The sequence below is a fragment of the Physeter macrocephalus genome, chromosome 9, assembly GCF_002837175.3.
Source record: "Physeter macrocephalus isolate SW-GA chromosome 9, ASM283717v5, whole genome shotgun sequence".
Taxonomy (NCBI): domain Eukaryota; kingdom Metazoa; phylum Chordata; class Mammalia; order Artiodactyla; family Physeteridae; genus Physeter; species Physeter macrocephalus.
This window is the reverse complement of record NC_041222.1, coordinates 61,234,422-61,254,207: the sequence shown is the minus strand read 5'-3', so window position 1 is coordinate 61,254,207 and position 19,786 is coordinate 61,234,422. Positions and strand designations below refer to the sequence as shown.

Genomic DNA, 19,786 nt, shown 5'->3' with positions numbered 1-19,786 from the left:
CCTCTCCTGTTGCGGAGCACAGGCTCCGGACGCGCAGGCTCAGCGGCCATGGCTCACGGGCCCAGCCGCTCCGCAGCATGTGGGATCTTCCCGGACCGGGGCACGAACCCGTGTCCCCTGCATCGGCAGGCGGACTCTCAACCGCGCCACCAGGGAAGCCCTTGAAGTAGAATTTTGTACTAAGATATACTATCAGAATTCTACAGGAGCCAGATACTCAGCCCCATAGAATTTAATTCAAATAGAATTCTCTTAATATAGGAAAAAGTTGTATTAAATTATTTTGACTTCCACATTTATCCTTTCCTAAGCTCTTGGATCTTTTAACTGTCTTTTCACGCTTTATTTTACTTATAGCTTGGGATATTGAAAGGAGGTAGAGGAAGGCTTTTGGTGATGAGGGATAAACGCTTAATGGGAAATGAAAGATTATTACTGCCTAATAGGAGAACAGAAGAGAGGTAAAGAGTTGAGTTACTGGGATATGGAAGTAAACATGTTGCTCAGAATTCTTTACTGTAAAAGGTATTTTGTAACAAAATGTTTCATGTGGAACGTGAATAGACTGCACTTAAAGAAATACCCTTTTTTTGGCATGTAGTTCAGCTATTATACTAAATATTTTATTTGTAGTGGTATCATCTTACATCAGTATCAGTGTAGTTAATTGGGTAATTCATATGTGGATATGGTTAATATAATTATGCAGTTAAAAAACATGAGATGAATATAGTTTTTAGAGTAAGTGTTGTTTGCCCTTTCACGTGTGGTTTTCATTCACAAGTACTAAAATATAAGTAGTCTTCTCCATAAATCTCCTAGCTTGGTTTTGATCAGAGTGAGCTCATGGAGCCTGCACTATACTTACAATCAGAATTCAGTGATTGATGATGCCTTTGCTGTACACTGTGGGTACTGCCTTTCTTTGCAGTGGTTTCTGGAAAGGAGGGTTCCATGATATTTCTAGTGGTGGTGATGCAGTTCTTCTAGACCTTTAACCTCTACAGTTTCTCCTTTACTACATTTCAGACATAGGGCAGTATGATCTTGCATGCATTCTAAACAAACATCCGTAGTCTTAGAAATTGAATTCTAATCTCATTTTATTATTTCCTTTTTTAAATTATTTCTCTGTTAATTATAGACATATTATAACAACAACAAATGAAAATAAAAAATAATTAGCTAAAATTTCCAATTTCCAATCAATCACTTGTCAGATTCTTTCCCAAGTTCTTTTTTACACTTTATTTCCAATTCCAAAGTCTTGTATTCTAAAATACAAAATTTTCTCAACATTAACATAGCATAAATGCAGTTTTTTTAGTGTGTGTGTATGTTTACTTAACATTATATTACCACTTAAAATAGCTTTTTAACATTTCATTTATTTTTAGACTGTAGGTTTTCCTCAGAATTTTTGCTGCTATAAAAAGCATGTCTTTTTTCTTTTGGTAGTGCTTTTAGTAGTGATCCACAGTGGGATCAATACCCTGTTTATCTGGATTTCATGGGCCTCAGTTTTGGCCTGGCAAATGGGTAGACAGTAAGGACTGAGCCAGGGCTGCTTTGAAGTTGACTTGAATTGAGATATTAACAAGGCTAATAGCATGTTGCCAATTCAGAAATGAGAGAGAGGAGGTATAGAATGTGGTTCCATTTTTCTCTATTATGAGACTCTGCAAGAATGATTCAGATAGAAAAATGTGGTGGCATCTATAGAACCTCATCTTCAAGTGACATTTATTCATTGATCCATCGTGTGGCACTACCAAGCGCCAGGCACTGTGTTAGGACTTGGGAATAGCCTTTGGTAAGACATAGTCCTCATTCTCAAGGAGCTCACCAGTCTTTTGGTGGCATCTTAGTGGCATTGGTCCATAGCTTGCTGGCCCTGCTTCAGAGGGCTTTCTGATCATTTTAATGTCAATTTTGGGGAAGAATGTGGATAAAATCACACTAGATAGTAATCACTAATCTTTTGCCTTAGATATCTAGATTATATCCTGTCGAGGCGAAGTTGAAACTTGAGCAATTTCAGTGATTTTGAATTATGTTTGGAAGGTAGATTTCAAGAAGGGCGCATTTGAAAAAGTTTGAAAGGCATATTTGCTATTATATAAAATATCTGCATAGTTGTTAATTTTGTACTTTTCTGTCTATGAACAGAAAGAAAAACACCGGCATGCTTGATGTTGAAGGTGGTTTCTGTGGTAATCCTGCCTCCATTTTACCTAGAATAGAAAAGCTTTTGGTCAGTGAGCAGACCCAATCCATGATTGAATTTGAAGGCACTTTCAAGACGAAGATAAATAAAGTTATCATTACTTTGAAGGCTTAAAAAATTTAATAACTTATTTTGTAATTATAGTGAAAAGATGCATAAGGTTTTCACGTTTACCAAAAGGGGCAAGAGAATCTAAGAGATTAAGGAACACTGTGGAATGCCGCAAATTCGAATTGAATAACCTTATGACTTTACTGTAAGTGTAATGTATTTGCTATAGAAAATTCAGCATAAGAGAAATTGATTTTGGACCTGAAATATCAAAAGAATCTTACAGTCTCTGCTACAGTGCTTCTGTGGTCTGAAGCCTGAGGACATTGTAATAATGTGATTCTAGTTAATTGAATTTTTTTTCTTTAATTTATTTATTTTTATTTGTTTATTTTTGGCTGCATTGGGCCTTCGTTGCTGCGCATGGGCTTTCTCTAGTTGTGGCACGCGGGCTTATTGCGGCAGCTTCTCTTGCTGCAGAGCATGGGCTGTAGGCGCAGGGGCTTCGGTAGTTGTGGCACTCGGGCTCAGTAGTTGTGGCTCACAGGCTCTAGAGCGCAGGCTCAGTAGTTGTGGCGCGCGGGCTTGGTTGCTCTGCAGCATGTGGGATCTTCCCGGACCAGGGATCGAACCCATGTCCCCTGCATTGGCAGGCGGATTCTTAACCACTGTGCCACCAGGGAAGTCCCTAATTGAATTTGTTTTTACCTTGTACTCAAGTTTTTGAGTGTTCATCAAGTCATCCAACCCTTGTAAAAAATGCTATTGACTTAAAATACATAGTGGGTAAGGAAAATGTTCATAATTTGGGAGGCTGATACACAAATTGGGCTGAAGTACTGCTCTAATTGTCGCTATACTTCCCTAGAATAATAAATTGCCTTTTGATGACCGGGACGAATTGAGTGAAATCGTAACGGACAGATACGGGGCAGACAGTTTCCTTAGAATATTCAGATCCATCAAGTGAATGGAATTCTTTCTTACTCATAACTTGGATTTATTAATTTTTTTTCCTTTTAGCCCTGCTTCTTTCCTGTTGCAGCCCGTTTCACCATCAGATAGAAACAGTGTTACACTACTTGAAAAGGTACATTTTAAAACAATTTAAAATTAATTCTGACAATACATATGATAAAATATTCTTTACTTTTGTTGATATCCCAATTAAATTTCTATTTTCACATTTCCTAGTATGGGCACATTATGTACCATTCCTGTTTACACATTAGTTATTACTTCTAAATGGGAATAGTGGAATTTTTAAACTGTGCCAGTGAACATTTAATTTTACAATAATGTTAACCTTTTATAGATTAACATTAATGAAGATCAGGTACAATGAAGATCAGGTACAGTTATTAACGTTTTAACATTACATGTCTGTCTTCTTCAGGACACGAAGTTGACGACTCCTAGAGAGAAAAATGAAACAGTTTCTAAGAAAACACCAGAATTTGAAGTGGAAGACTCTTCATCATCAAATATTGCAAAGAGCAGTGCACTTGGAGGGTCTCTGCCAGCTGAAAAAAGTGATCCATTCCAAAAAGAGCAAGATCATCTGGTAGAAGAGGTTAGAAAAATATTGTAATAAGTATACTGAAATGTCATTTTCTCAATGGTGTTGGGGTTATAAGTGAAGTACAGTTAATTATTGATTAGGTGTAATTTGGGAAAGAGGTCACAGACAATAAAAATCATGGTTAAAGCAGAATTGGTCCTCCCCAAAAGTAGAAATAGATATAAAATAAACTTATTTAGTTAAGATTATATCCATGGTTTAGAACCCATGTCCCATTCTGTAACTATCCAAAAGTATAAAAATAATACATGTATAATATTTTTGGAATTAACCATTAACATAAATTGTTGGATAAATACACCCAATGATTATACTTATTAAAATACTCTGTGAATGTTATCTGTTGCTTAGCTGAGCTTCCTCTTTTTTTGAATTTTAGAACAAAGACTATACAATATATTATCACCGAGTGAAGGTTTTGTCCTTCTGCTTTTTAAATATTTCAAAAGTGAATAAATACATGATTGTTTATGATCTTGGTTTTCTTAACCAGCTCTCTTCCTTAATACTTTTCTACTTTTTACTGGCAAGTGACCACGTAATACGACTATTGCTGAGTATTAAGAGAACTCGGTTTATACAAATGAAATGGTCAGGCCATTCTTTCATGTTATTTTTATTACATATTTCCCATTGTTTGAATTTGGATAAACATCCAGAAAATAAATCAGCTGTTTTACATTCCTGAGAGACTGAAAGAAAAGTTTGGTTTAGTGCATATTGATTCAGGTATTGGAGTTCCCTCCTTTATCTTGATCCTGAAAAAAGTTAATAAATATTGTCCAAATAAGAGAGCTGGCTGTCAGTCATTTTTCTTGTTTGCAACTTGAGGAAGTTGGACCAGTTTTGTGGTCTCTAAATATTTTTAAATCTCTAAAGTTCTGTTGTTTCTCTGTATTAGTTGATTGACTCTATACTAAAGAAAAGATGGTTAGTCATTCTTTTTTTCTTTCCTGATATGGGAGGAAAGGCACATTTTCTGGTTAAAAGAATTTACAGTAGCAGTGGAATGAGATAGGATGGAAGAGGAGACCCCTAAAATCTCATAAAACTCTGAAAGTAAAGTGAAATTAATTCTCTTTAATAGTGTTTATGACAAGGAATATTTAGTGTTAGAATTCTAAGAAGCCCTCTATTTTCATGGAGGAGGGTGAATTGGAGTCATTTTGATTATGGTTGTAGGCAGTTTCTTTTTTTGGGATTTTAGGGTGCAGAGATTTTAATTTGCTTGTTTTTTGCTTTCTGATTTTATTAGAATGTTGTTAATACAGAGTGTGTTTTCATATTGTACACTTTCTTTTCTCTATTTTAGAAATGTATCCCTGTGTTTTCACTAATTTATGTCTGATGATGAGGTTTCTGGCAAAAAAGTTTGTTGTCAGAATGTACTCTGTTTATTAGTAGAGGTGTTACTGTGCGGTGGATTATAATTAAGAAGAACCTGCATGCTTTAGAACCAGTCATTTTAGCAGATATGGAACTGTGAAGCTCAAGAGGGTGGCAGGTAGTAGTTCAGATCACTGCAGTTAGAACTATATCTAAATCTTTCCAAGTGTAAAGATTTCTTACCTTTTTTCTCCTCTGTAACAGGATATCCATTTAAGATAAGGGAGGAAACGGGTTTGGGGTTTGATTTCACCTTAATAGGATTGTGCCTGGAGAGTCTATATGGAGTGTCTGGGAGCTACATTGTTGAGTTTATTTTTGTGCTTGTTGTTCTTATCAGGGCCTTTGTTGCATTCTTCCAGTGGGCTTGGTAATTTTTGCTTTACTTTTTCTTTTCTGTTTTAGGTTGCAAGGGCAGTTTTATCTGATTCACCACAGCCTTCTAAAGGAAAAGAAGTAATATTAGAGGAACTAATTGACTCTCTAGTTTCCAACCCGTTCTTAACAAGGAATCAAATTCCCCGAACTCCAGAAAACTTGAGTAAGTTAATAATGTTTTTTGTCAATATTTTCTTTCTTAGACATTACTACTGTTAGAACCATGGTCTGACAAATCTTTTGGAAACTCACTTTAACACTTTTTTCTGTATCTTTCAATTTAGTGGCATTGACTCTATTTGTTTTCATGTGGGGGACTTTTATTGAAATATCAACTGTGGGCACTGTCACTTATATGGCAGTCCTTCAGCAGTATTATTTTGCCCTGGAACTGTACAATTTTTTTTTGTTTGTTTTACTTGGCTTTTTCGTGGAAAATATTTTAGTTGATCACTTCAGAAATATTCTCTGCCTCCACATCTGATCTGTGATCAACATTTATAGAGTATGGAGGCTGTATTCTTCCAGTCAACAAACAGCAGCATCAGCCAAAAACTGTGTACAGAGATCTTACCTACCTCTCCCAAGCTAATCAGACTCCCCAGTACTTTCTTCTTACAACCTATATTGTGTGGGCAAAGTTCTGATATTCTTGTCCTCATGTAGGCACATCATCCTGGGTGAGTGATTAAATATAATTTGCATTATGCCACTAGAAATGACATATCCAAAGTTAAATGGATTCAGTTCAGGTTGAACCTAGCCACTGTATAGATTCGTGGTTGGCAGACTACATCTTGCTAACCGAATCTGGCCCACCCTATGTGTTTTTGTACATAAAGTTGTATTGAACACAACCTTGTTCATTTGTCAGCATATCGTTTATGGCTGCTTTCACATTACAGTGACAGAGCTGAGTAGTTACCACAGATAAGATGGCCTGCAAAACCTGAAGTATTACTATCTGGCCCTTTATAAAAAAAGTTTGTGTGTGTATGCTGTATATATATAAGTATATATATATATATATATATATATTAAAAAATGTAAATAAATATATAAATAAACAAACAAACAAACATGCCAAACCCTGGCCTAGATGGGTAAGAAAATATCTTTTTTCCATTTATTTATTTATTTGTTTATTTCTTTATAAATAACATCTTTATTGGCATATAATTGCTTTACAATGGTGTGTTTCTGCTTTATAACAAAGTGAATCAGCTATACATATACATATATCCCCATATCTCCTCCCTCGTGTGTCTTCTTCCCACCCTCCCTTTCCCCCCCTTCTAGGTGGTCACAAAGCACCGAGCTGATCTCCCTGTGCTATGCGGCTGCTTCCCACTAGCTATCTGTTTTACATTTGGTAGTGTATAATAAGTCCATGCCACTCTCTCACTTCGTCCCAGCTTACTCTTCCCCCTCCCCGTGTCCTTAAGTCCATTCTCTACGTCTGCATCTTTATTACTGTCCTGCCCCTAGGTTCTTCAGAACTTTCTTTTTATGGCTGAGTAATATTCCATTGTATATATGTGCCACATCTTCTTTATCCATTCATCTGTCAGTGGACATTTAGGTTGCTTCCATGTCCTGGCTATTGTAAATAGAGCTGCAGTGAACATTGTGGTACATGACTCTTCTTGAATTATGGTTAAGAAAATATCTCTTTAATACCTGTGATTTGTATGTGCTGTGTGAAAGTATATGCACATTTCAGGAACACCTTTCGTTTTTTGTGTGTGGTCAGTTGGAGATGGAATTCTTTGATGTTGTTGGGCTTTGGTATATTGTGGAGCCTTGTCATCCAACTGGCATGTCTATGAACATGTACTGAGTCAGCAGTTTTATCTTAAGCACTAGAAATGAAATGTTTAATTGCATGTTCTATTTGGGAATTTATTAATCACTTGTGTTATTTCCCCCTTCATTTAATTAGTAAGTGAAATTAGGAGCTCATGGAGAAAAGCTGTTAAAATAGAAGATAACAGAAGTACAGAACCAATTCAAATGGATACTGAACATAGAGAAGTATTACCGGAATCCTTACCTATGGTGCATAATCAAAAAGAGCTTAATATGGACAGTTTTTTCTCAGCAACCACTGTGTCCAATTCTAGCCATTCTCATTTGCCTGAAGAGAAAGTTGTTTCAGATTGCCTCAAGTGTGTGCTTAAGAAACCTGTGGTAACCAGTTGCATAGGTGAACCAACAACACAAAATCTGTCAGATTTGTTAAATAAGGACATAATTTGTAAGCAAGATTTGGAATGTACAGCTTTACAGAACAAGTTTTTAGAAACTAGCCAAATAGAGACATTCTCCCCTGCTATAGGCAATAGGAGAGATGTGATAGGTAGCAGTGAAGAAGAGTATATTAAAATATCAGACTACTCGAAACCTTCTTACACAGATCTTTCCATGCATAAAAGTATGTTATGGAACTCTTTTCAGATATCAAGTGGAATTAGTTCCAATTTTAAAGATAGTGATTTTGGCATATTACATGAAACTCTTCCAGAAGAAGTTGGTCACTTAAGTCTTAATAGCTCCAGTAGTACAGAGGCCAATTTTAAACTGGAACCAAATAGTCCTATGCACAGCAGCATTATCCCAGAAGGTGCTGTGGGAGGAAGACAGAATACTCCAAAATCAGACTTTAATTTACAGGCTACTTGCAGTGGATATGAGGCTCTGAAGAAATCTCTGCCCAAGCAAAGGGAAGAAATTTGCCTCTCTAATCCTGAAACACTTGAAAGACACAAACCAGAATTGAGCCTTACTTCCCAATACATGCAAACTGATGATATGCTTAACTTTTCGGGCACTCAAGATTCGCACATTGACTATACAAAACCATCTTCACGCATGTCCCTTGGTGAAGGAAAACAGTCTCTTTCACCACTAATCAAGTTTTCTCCAGTGGAACAAAGATTGAGGACCACAATACCATGTAGTCTTGGAGAACTTCTACCTAATTTAACAGGTAAGATTTAACTAGATAATGTGCATATTAACCTGCTGAAGTTTTCTGTCACCTTCTTCTAAAAATAGCATGCAGTGAATGTTACATGATCTTTATTGTTAATATGACAAAATATGCTCCTTATTCCTTCAACTAGGATGAGAAGAGTGAACCCATCATTTTTATGGGTACTTTCAGAATGTCTAGTGATTTTTATATAGCTTACAATTGGTATGGGATGGGTGGAAAACAAAACCAAAAACCTGAAACCTATTGCTTTTGTAATACAAACTACTGAAAGTAAACCTTGTCAAAATCTTTTTGGCTAATGGAAGGTGGTTCTAAAAAAGTTGAGAAACGCTATGTTAATATCATTATAATATAGTGGGACTTCCCTGGTAGCACAGTGGTTGAGAATCTGCCTGCCAATGCAGGGGACATAGGTTCGTTCCCTGGTCCAGGAATATCCCACATGCCACAGAGTAACTAAGCCCATGCACCACAACTACTGAGCCTGTGCTCTAGAGCCCGTGAGCCACAACTACTGAAGCCTATGCACCTAGAGCCCATGCTCTGCAACAAGAGAACCACCGCAGTGAGAAGCCCATACACTGCAATAAGAGTCGCCCCTGCCTGACACAACTAGAGAAAGCCTGTGCACAGCAACGAAGACCCAACATAGCCAAAAGATAAATAAATAAATTTGAATTTAAAAATAAATAATATAGTATCTGTGATTTCGTTTTAAATAATTTGATGGGGGTGCAGTGACAAAACAAGGTAGGTCATTGTATTACTTTCCTAGGGCTACCGTAACGATATACCACAAACTGGGTGGCTTAAGACAACAGAAATTTTTTGTCTCTGGAGAAAACAAGTTCTGGAGGCTAGGATTCAGAATCAAGGTGTTGGCATGGCCGTGTTCCCTCTGAAGCCACTAGAGCAGCGGTTCAACCTTTTTGGCACCGGGGACCAGTTTCGTGGAAGGCAGTTTTTCCATGGTGGAGGGGTGGGGAGGTTCAGTTCAGGTGGTAATGCGAGCGATGGGGAGCGGCACATGAAGCTTCGCTTGCTCGCCTGCCATTCACCTGCTGTGCGGCCTGGTTCCTAACAGGCTGTGGACTGGTAGTGGTCCACGGCCCAGGGGTTGGGGACCCCTGCACTAGAGGATGATCTTTCTTGACTCTTCTAGCTTCTGATAACCCCCAGGTGTTCTTTGGCTTGTGGCAGCATAACACATATCTGCCTCCATCTTCACATAACATTCTCCCCTTGTGTTCTGTGTACCTTCTTATAAGGACATCAGTCCTATAGATTAAGGGCCCATCTTACTCCCATCTTACTTTTTTTTAAAAAACTTTCTTTCTTTATTTTTGGCTGAGTTGGGTTTTTGTTGCTGCACGCGGGCTTTCTCTGGTTGCGGTGAGTGGGGGCTACTCTTCGTTGTGGTGCGCGGGCTTCTCATTGCGGTGGCTTCTCTTGTTGCGGGGCACGGGCTCTGTGCTTGCAGGCTTCAGTAGCTGTGGCTCGCGGGCTTTAGAGCGCAGGCTCAGTAGTTGTGGCGCACGGGCTTAGTTGCTCCGTGGCATGTGCGATGCTCCCAGACCAGGGCACGAACCCGCGTCCCCTGGGTTGGCAGGCAGATTCTTAACCACTGTGCCACCAGGGAAGTCCCAGAATAATGGTAATTTTATTGCAGTTACATATTTGCATGTGAACTTTTTACTGAAATTTGCTACTACTTGGAATTTGTCCTATTTTTTCTTTATAATGTTTGCTTATCCTTTTTTCTCTTTTTGAAGTCAATTTTGCAGAAGATATCTTGAATAAGAGCCTTGATTCAAAAGAATCTCCATCCGACTTGAAAGATGAAGCAGTAGCCCAGTCAACTTAACTATGATGAACTTAAGTTGAAGCAATGTCGCAGGATAAAAACATTTGTAATTTAAATACACATTGGAAGTGTAACTTTTGCAGGGTCTAAAAAAGTCCTAAATAATGCTTTTTAGCCTTCTCTACTGATTTTAAGTAAGGAGAGTATGTTTGGATTTTCTCTCTCTCTGTATGGATATGGGGTTGAAATATGAAGTATTTGGGAAGCAAACAAGTTCTGAGAAGCCATTTTGGTTTCTTGCATAATCTTGTAAGCATGAAGTAAATGGCAAAGTATTAGGTTAACTAATTCATTATGTTCTAATTTCAGTTAATTAACATAAGGATGAGTAGTTTTTGATGTGTTTTATTAAGTGGTTAACTTAATAGCCATTGGATATACTGATCTTTCTTTTTAGGGAAATAAACAACTTTTATTGTTTCTTTTTACAACATTCTGGTACTGAACAAAAAAAGTGAGGAAATTAATGCTTTGGGGTGTATAATCAAAATGACAAAGGTTAAGTTTGGGAAAGCTCTAAAGAGGCTTAATGATTATTCAGGTAGGTTGATCCTGAAAAATGATGTTTGATGGAATAAAGTGCATGTGACGATAGTGAAGACTGGAGCAGAATGAATTTAGAAAAAAGGAAAAAGGCAGAAGATGACTAGATACTTTTGAGGGACACTAACTATAAATCCATTCAGTGGGTTGTATAGCAGTTTTATATTAGTCTAATTTAGACTTTGAGAATTTAACTCTAGTTTTTTATTTTAACAGAAAAAAATGTAAATTAAAAAATTAGTCTGGTTTTTTTTGGAGGGGCACTGTTTTTGGGGAAGGGAGCTAATTTTTTAAATTTTTAAATATTTTAAAATTTTTTATTGGAGTATAATTGCTTTACAATGTTGTGTTAGTTTCTGCTGCACAGTGAAGTGAACCAGCTATACTCCTACACACATCCCCTCCCTCTTGGACCTCCCTCCCCCCAACTCCCCATCCCACCCAACTAGGCCATCACAGAGCACCAAGCTGAGCTCCCTGTGCTATACAGCAGGTTAAGGGAGCTAATTTTGATTGTTACTTTCCTCCTCAAAAACCATCAGTTCCCCACTGCCTACAGAATAGCTTCACATTAACTTGAGAAAATTGAATTTGCGGTTAAATAACTTGTTCAGTGTTACACAGCTAAGTCAGTGGTGAAGCTAGGATTTGACCCTATTTTCCTTCCTTAATATACTAACAAGACCTCCTAGAAGTAACTAAAAGGCCAGGATGTAGGATATGGCTGCAGGAGTGGGCCTTCTGGACTCTAAATGGGAGTCAGATGTGAGGCCTTTTGTACAGTGTCCTGCCTCATGTAGTTAGACCCCCCTGGCCAAGAAAAGGGCTTGTCTTTAGCATCCAAGTGAATACATGCCATTGCCCTCTGCGAACCAGGAGGTTAAGCACACACTGGAAGAGTGATAGCACCTACAGCACCCCTGTGTCTAGCCTCAACTCTTAACTATCACAGCCTTGTCCAGTTTGCCAAGAAACTGGCAAGAAGAGGAGAAAAGTTGAAGAGTTCTGGAAGTGGATGGGCTTAATACTTCATCTTTCTTCACTCATTTTGGCTTACCTTCTCTGTGTTGCTTGTTTGATCCAAGTTTGAAGGCCATTCTTTTTTTGTGAGAAAAGACAGAAGAAAAGCACAAATAACTACCTTCTTTGCAGTGGAAAAGAAAGAGGAAAAGCTTCTCCTAAGGTGCCATATTCTATTAGTTAACAGAACAAATAGGGACTCTCTAAGTCTACTCGGAAACTGTCCTCTAGTCTTAAGAAACCTAGTATTGGTAAATCCAAAATTAACATGCTAAGGAGAAGGTAGAGCTATCATATTAGCATCTACAAAGGGCCAGAGCTATTCCTGGATACTTAATATATCATTTAATTCTTATACCTCTGTGAGATAGTGATATTGTACCTATTTTACACGTAATGATACCAAAGCTAGGGAGCTTAAATGACTTGTCTAAGATGGACTTGAGAAATTACCTGGGATACATCTTAAAAAAACATATATTCTGTAGGTCTAAAGTGAGGATTAGAAATCTGCATTTTAAATAGCTTCCCTGGTAATTCTTAGGCTCAATGAAAAGCTTGAGAGCCACTGCTAGGGGATACAGATTCACATTTAGCCCTGGGGTATCTTAAAGAAGCTAGGTACACTATTACATTCTGCTTTAGAGATCTTAGCTCTCCGATAAGGAAGCTGAAGTTCATCAATAAGTGTGGGCTCTGAATTAATGGGAATCAAGACCAAAATATCTTTGGATATTAATGGATTTACAAAAACCACATCGTTGTTAAGTGAGTTACACCTGTGATAGGCTGAGAGTTTTTGGCATTCTTCCCTGTCCTTTGTATTCCAGTAGTATAAACAAAAGTATATTAAATCTGTCACTTTCTCCTAAACCATTTTGATTATGACTCCTCTTGCTTATCCAACATTGCCTGCATTACCTGCCTTTTGACCTTAAGGGACTGCTTTGACCATATCACTTCTTTGTTTCAAATTCCATTAATGGTTCATTGTTAATTCCAGAATTGAGTTCAAATTTAAAGGCATATAAGTTCTCCTCCACAGATTCATTTCCCCCTTCCACTATGATCTCCCCCCCTTTTTTTTTTTTAACTGAAATGCTTTGGTGGGCATGTGTCTTTAAAAATCTTAATGCACAGTTCTGAAGCTGGAATATCCTACCTTCACCTCCCAGCCTTTCACAGTTATAGTTTGTCCTTTAGGGTTCAGAACAAATCTTTCACCTTGAAGTCTTAATCTCTTATCCATGGGACTGTCCCTTTCTTATCCATGGGACTGTCCCTTCTCTGAAATCTGCTATGGCTTATGTTAACTTTTATTCACTTAGTATTTTTCATTTATTGCTTTTATTGTATTTTTTCATGGTTGTGATTTCTCCAGTTGTATTGATTAAATACATAACATATACTTACGTAGATATGTGTGTGGGGTGTGTCCATACATACATATACTCACTCCAAGGGCCATAGACCATCCTTAGCAGATATTGAAGTACTGGAATTGTTTTCTATGCCTTCTGTGTGATGGAATTAAAGTAATGGTAAAGAGGGAGGGCTACTTTATTGCTGTAAGAGTACTTTTTCTCATTACATTCACAGCAGAATATACCTTGTTTTACTCACTATTCATAAGATGAAGGTGTATAAACTGACTTCTCTGTCAGTTTGAAACTTTAGATAATGCCTCTATGTCCTAATTGTTTTAAATGTTTAAAGACGACAAGCATATAATGTTGCTTAACATGAAAAATGTTATCAGGTGGAATAAAGACTTTGTTAAAGAAAACAATTTGGGGGAATTTAATTGAAAACAAAAATACAAGTATTTTGAAACCATTCTTTACCATGTGTTTCTTAACCATTATCTATGGAGTCAATTTTATTTAAATTCTTGAGACCTGTATAAAAGGAAACCCTGTTTTTCCCCTACTCTGAGTATACTAAAATCAAAGAAGATATGTTTAAGGACATTTTCCTTAATGTAAAGAAAGTATTTGCTAAAGTAAAATTCTCTTTCACATTAAGTTGCAGATACATAGTTGATATACCTTTCACCTTATGCACTGTGAATGTTAAATCCACATCCTGAATTTAAAATATTTGTGAGTCCTCCATGGGACTATCTGTAAATGTTTTACATAGTAGTCTTGAATAAACGTTCAGTATTATACCACCTAGCTCTAGATTTATTAAATGTATTTCAAAATGATTTTTAAAAGTACATATATACCCTCAGAGTTCATTTGGAGTCTATACTAGCTTATTGCCAAAGGCCCTAATTAGACTAGTTTAATAACATATCTGAACAGCTTCTTGCTCTTCATGGGTAGGGATCTTGTCATCCACAGGTGCTGCTATAAAGGATTTAATAAATGTTAAATAACTTTATAAAGGTTTGGAAATTCCCTATCACTTATATTTAATGTCTGTAAATAGAGATATTGCCTTATTTGTAAAATGAGAGGTGAGAGGAGTTGATCAGAGGTGTTTTGGCTCTAAGATACTTAGATTTCATTTAAAACAATCTATGAGGCGGCTGAAACGGGGCACTTTAGGTCTGTTTTTTGATTTCACTATACCACACTGCCAATTCAAAATAGGAACCTTAGAATTCTCCCCCAAAAGTATGTAATCTAAGAATCTAATTCAAAATTATCCAATTTCCAGACAAATACAGATGGGAAAGTGATCTTGCCCAAAGCAAAACACTATTCTTTGAGAGAAGTCACTTAACTTCCTGGCTTCAGTTTACTCAATCTATAAAATTGGGGAACTTACGTGAAGGAATAACGTACAGCTAAAAAGCTAGAATTTTTATGATGAACTTTTCTGTCAATGGAGTTAGCAGTGGCATGTAACGGTTAGGAGAGGGGGAGGATCTGCAATTACACTGCCTAGGTTCAGCTGTATAACCTTAATAAGGTCATACCAGTTTTCTCATCTATTAACAGATAAAAGTAATCTACCTCACAGGTTGTGAGTATTAAGTAAGAAAATGCACATCAAGTATTTAAGAATACCTGGGATTTAGTAAGGGCTTTCACATACAGTAATTTGGGAGTGGGGAGGAAGAATGGCTCAGTGGGTGGTATTGACAGCTGACACATTACTGAGTATGTGCCAGGTACCATTCTAAATGTTTTCCATGTTGTTTTAATTTAATCTTAATCCAATGAAGTAGTGCTATCCTTATCCATATTTTACAAATGAGGAAACAAGCACAGTAAAATTAAGTACCTTGCCCAGTTCACAGAGCTAGTAAGTGAAGGGACTAGAATACTAACTCAGCTCAGGTGGTCTACCTCCAGACACCGTTCTCTTAACCACACTGCTACAGTTGCTATGAAACATCGTTAAGGTGATGGGAGCCAAGATCACAAAATCAAACTTACCAGTTAAGCAATACTTGTGGGCAGTCAGAATCTATAGCTTTAATATTAACCACCTTCAAATTATTTCAAATAAGACCATATTTTAAATTGCTAACAGCAAATGTTTATTCATGGTTGAAGCCAAAAAGAATTTATAAATGCATTTTAATACCTTGCTGATAAAATAACATTCCACCTTTGCAACCTTGTAAGGAATACAGGAAGATATTGTAAAGGCTTTGATGTGTATATCTATCATAACCAGGTAATCAGAACACACATACACACATACACCACCACCTACTTTAGTGTTAACACCATACCAACTTTTCAGAAAGGCCATCTTGAAGCTCTACTGGATAGCTGAGTAAATAGCGTCCAAGGCTTGAAGACTGGGGAGAAGGGAAGAAAGGGATGGAAGTAAGCAGCACACATTTCAAAGCCCACTTTTAAGCACACGACATTATGAATATTAAAAGATAAAGGGGGAAGGCAATTCAGCATTTTCAGAGAGCGCATTTTGGCAATATTCAACGCATAAGAAGGCTGTGCTTGGGACCATCCACTCTCTCCAGCTTCTCAAAGTGTTTCCTGGCATTGCGAATGTTGATCAGAGTAGCTGCAGAAGGGATCGACGGATCTGACATAACCACCATCACGTACGTGTTTGATGTGAAGATGTCGATGAACGCAGCGAAGTTAGAATTCCTAACTTCCATGCTCTGGAAAGAAGCGGCCAATTTACTGCAGCTCAGCTTGAACTGCTTAATAATGTTGCTGATCTTCTCGAATCGGTGGACGTCACGCTGCTCTTTGCACTGATAATGGGAAATGACCAAGAACGTCGCTCTCTCGAACAGCAGAACTTCATCGGCCTCAATAATCTGGGCAAAATTCCTGAGGTTCATCTCCAGCTGCTGAACATTGGGAATCAGCTGATAGACAATACTGGACCAGGCTTTGTAGAGCGTTTCATCCCAGATGGATGTTCGAAAACAGGCACACTCCAGCGGGCGAGACAAACGCCTCAGGTCTTCCTCTCGCTCTTTAAAAATCAGGTCACGCTGATCCTCCTGAACCAGATCCATTTTGTGCACCAGGCAGAAGATTTTGGCATCAGGAGAGTTCTGGAGGATGGCTTCCAGACACGACTGGTAATAATGCATGTCCTTTTCCAGTTCGCGGCTCTCCACGTCGAACACGTAAATCAGAACCTCGACATTACGGAAGATGTTGTCTCGCTGGCTGGTGAAGTAATTCTCCATGAAGGTGTCCTGACCGCCACAGTCCCACAGATTCAGCACCAGGTTGCCCAGAAATCGGACGTGGGAGTGCTCCACATCAATGGTGGCACCCAGGCGCCGGGTGTCGCGAGCGATGTAATTGGCAAAGATAATGGACCTCATGCTGGTCTTCCCCGACCCGCTCTTCCCCATCAACAGCACCTTTTTCTTCATGGCTGTATTTGGCATCACCCGACGGAGCTGCCTCGGACTGGGCCTCAGGGCGCGGCCTAACTGCAGCGCGGTCGGAGGGAGGGAGGGGCCGGGGGTTGCGGGGGCTCCGACGGCCGGGCCGTGCAGCTGTGCAGCCGGGGAAGCCGAAGGTGCGAGCTCGGAGCTGGGAAGGCGGCTACCGGTGAGTACTTCCTCGGGGGAGAGCGCCGTGGGGCGGACAGCTGCAGCCGCTACGGAGAAACGCTCGCCTTCCGGAGAGGAGAGTCTCTGCGTCTCCGCGGCCACCCACTTCCGGCGGCGATCTCGCGAGATCCCGCGCTGTCGGCCGTCGCTGCACAACGAGCTTTGAAAAACTGCTCTTGTAACGAAACGCAGCAGGGCCCACCCGAAAGAGAAAATGGAAGGGGAACCCAGGACTCTGGTGTTCTGTTCTCCTATTTACGGTTGCAAATTGTAGTGTGTGGACAGTTGGGAGAATGCTGCCATCTCGTGGCCAAAAAAACCCCAGCACACCACTACGCGCTTTAAGAGCGCGGTGTGCTGTTGCGTGGTTTTAGGCCTGAGCAGCAGACAGGGAAAAGCCGAAGAAGGCTTAACTTCTCCGCCCAGTTAGGCCTCCTCAGATACCCTGGTTTACTCAGTACAAGGACAGGGGAGATAAAAACTGTACAGATGTTCAGAAGTAAGTGATTGCCCATTGCTACTCAGCTGAATGGTAGTGAATCCCTCGCGGGAGATGGCCTAACTCCCAGTTAGTGCTTTTTCCTCTTGGAAGCAAGTTCCTTTCTTACACCTGCTTTCTCGGTAGTCTCAGACTTTGGGATTTATAATCAGAATTCCAGAGCTTGAGGAAACTCTAATATAGAACATTACTTACTCCTCACAATAACCCTATGAATAAACTCATTTTCAAGTCCATAAATCGAAGCTTACAGGGGTTAGGTAACTCTACCAAGTTACACGTCTATTACATAATGAAATGCAATTTATTTTTAAAATATAAATTGTATATATTTAAGGTGTCCATCATGATTTGATATACACAGTGAAATGATTACGGTCAAGCTAACCTATCTTGTGTAGTTACCATTTTTGTGTGTGTATGTGGTGAGAGCACATGAAATCTACTCTCTTAGTAAATTTCCAGTATTCAATACAGTGTTAACTATAGTCATCATGTTGTAGGTTAGATCTCTAGACTTACTTATCCTGCATAACTGCAACTTTGTATCCTTTGACCATTATCTCCCCGTTACCCTCACTTCCCCCTACCTGGTAATAACTATTCTCTCTGCTACTATGTATTTGACTTTTTTTAGATTCTACAGATAAGTGAGATCATGCAAGGTTTTTCCTTTCTGTGTCTGGCTTATTTCACTCAGCCTGATGCCTTCCAGTTTCATCCTTGTTGTTGCAAATGGTGGGATCCCCCTTTTAAAGGCTGAATAATATTTCGTTGTATATATAAACCCCCATTTCTGCTTTTTATTTTTTTTCTTTTTTTTGTGGTACGCGGGCCTCTCACTGTTGTGGCCTCTCCCGTTGCGGAGCACAGGCTCCGGACGCGCAAGCTCAGCGGCCATGGCTCATGGGCCCAGCCGCTCCGCGGCATGTGGGATCTTCCCAGACCGGGGCACGAACACATGTCCCCTGCATCGGCAGGCGGATTCTCAACCACTGCGCCACCAGGGAAGCCCTCTGCTTTTTTTAATGTAAAAAATTTTCTTTTGATTTTTTTGTATAAAACTTAACGCATCTTCAGTTTTCTGAAGTAAGAATGTTCCCTAACACCATGTTCTACAAGTGGATATTGACATAAATTTTAGCTAAAATATATCAACAGAAGAATTCCTGCTATTCCTTAGAAAAGTTGAACATTTTTGGTTTTTAGCATTCAGTTTATTTAAATTCTTCTAGTACTTATATTGGATTACGGTGATTTCCCCCCCCCCCTTTTCCCCAGTGTTATTGAGATATACTTGACATAAGATAATGTATTAGTTTTAGGTGTACAATGTAATAATTTGATATATGTATATATTGCCAAATGATTACCACAATAAGCTTAGTTAACACCCATCCCCTCACATAGTTACAATTTTTTTTCTTGTGATAATAACTTTTAAGATCTACTCTCTTAGCAAGTTTCAAATATACAATACCATATTGTTAACTATAGTCACCGTGCAGTACGTTACATGCCCAGAACTTATTTATCTTATGACTGGAAGTTTGTACCTTTTGACCACTTTCACCCATTTTTCCAACCTCCTCAAACCCCACCTCTGGCAACCACCAATATGCATCTATGAGTTTGGTTTTTTTAGATTCCACATATAGATGGGATCATATAGGATTTGTCTTTCTGTGTCTGACTTATTTCACTTAGCATAATGCCTTCAAGGTCCATCCTTGTCGTTGCAAAAGACAGGATTTCTTTCATTTTTATGGCTGAATTCTCTCTCCTCTCTCTCTGATATTTATTGATATATTAATATCAATCACATTTTCTTTATTCATCCATCAGTGGACACGGGTTGATTCCACATCTTGGCTATTGTAAGGAATCCTTCAATGAACATGAGGGTGCAGATAGTGATTTCCTTGCCTTTGAATATATACCTAGTAGTGAGATTGCTGGGTCATATGGCAATTCTATTTTCAATTTTTTGGAGGAACCTCCATACTGTTTTCCATAGTGGCTGCACCTACATTCCCATCAATAGTGTACAAGTGTTCCCTTTTCTCCACATCCTCAGCAACATTTGGTATTTGTGGGTTTTTTTTTTTTAATTTTTATTGGAGTATAGTTGCTTTACAATGTTGTATTAGTTTCTACTGTACAGCAAAGTGAATCAGCTATATGTATACATATATCCCCTCTTTTTTTGGATTTCCTTCCCATTTAG

The 19,786-nt window shown here is 38.6% G+C and overlaps 2 protein-coding genes and 1 non-coding gene across 5 annotated transcripts in view; 2 read left to right on the top strand and 1 right to left on the bottom strand.

Annotated features, from left to right (window-relative positions):
- The window catches only part of HAUS6 (HAUS augmin like complex subunit 6), a 49,592-nt gene extending 36,784 nt beyond the window's left edge, over positions 1–12,808 (top strand). For 2 of the 3 annotated variants that reach the window (XM_028494013.2, XM_028494014.2), the window contains 7 exons: positions 2,170–2,213; positions 2,372–2,483; positions 3,302–3,368; positions 3,675–3,851; positions 5,652–5,787; positions 7,567–8,613; positions 10,395–12,808. In XM_028494013.2, coding sequence (XP_028349814.1) covers positions 2,170–2,213; positions 2,372–2,483; positions 3,302–3,368; positions 3,675–3,851; positions 5,652–5,787; positions 7,567–8,613; positions 10,395–10,486 — 1,675 coding nt within the window. In that variant the 3' untranslated portion in view covers positions 10,487–12,808. The remainder of the gene's footprint in view (positions 1–2,169; positions 2,214–2,371; positions 2,484–3,301; positions 3,369–3,674; positions 3,852–5,651; positions 5,788–7,566; positions 8,614–10,394) is intronic. The other variant, XM_024126830.3, reaches the window with a different exon arrangement.
- LOC112065809 (small Cajal body-specific RNA 8) lies at positions 3,086–3,219 on the top strand. Its single transcript, XR_002892242.1, has one exon. It is a non-coding gene; the product is annotated as a small Cajal body-specific RNA 8 (non-coding RNA).
- A 2,713-nt stretch (positions 12,809–15,521) lies between the features above and the next one.
- Positions 15,522–17,327, bottom strand: RRAGA (Ras related GTP binding A). Its single transcript, XM_007124447.2, has one exon. The coding sequence runs from the start codon at positions 16,890–16,892 to the stop codon at positions 15,951–15,953; it is 942 nt and encodes a 313-aa protein (XP_007124509.1). The 5' UTR covers positions 16,893–17,327; the 3' UTR covers positions 15,522–15,950.
- Positions 17,328–19,786: the final 2,459 nt, after the last annotated feature.

Excerpts from the sequence above, each read along its gene's own strand:
- RRAGA (XM_007124447.2), bottom strand. The coding sequence starts at position 16,892 with ATGCCAAATACAGCCATGAAGAAAAAGGTGCTGTTGATGGGGAAGAGC.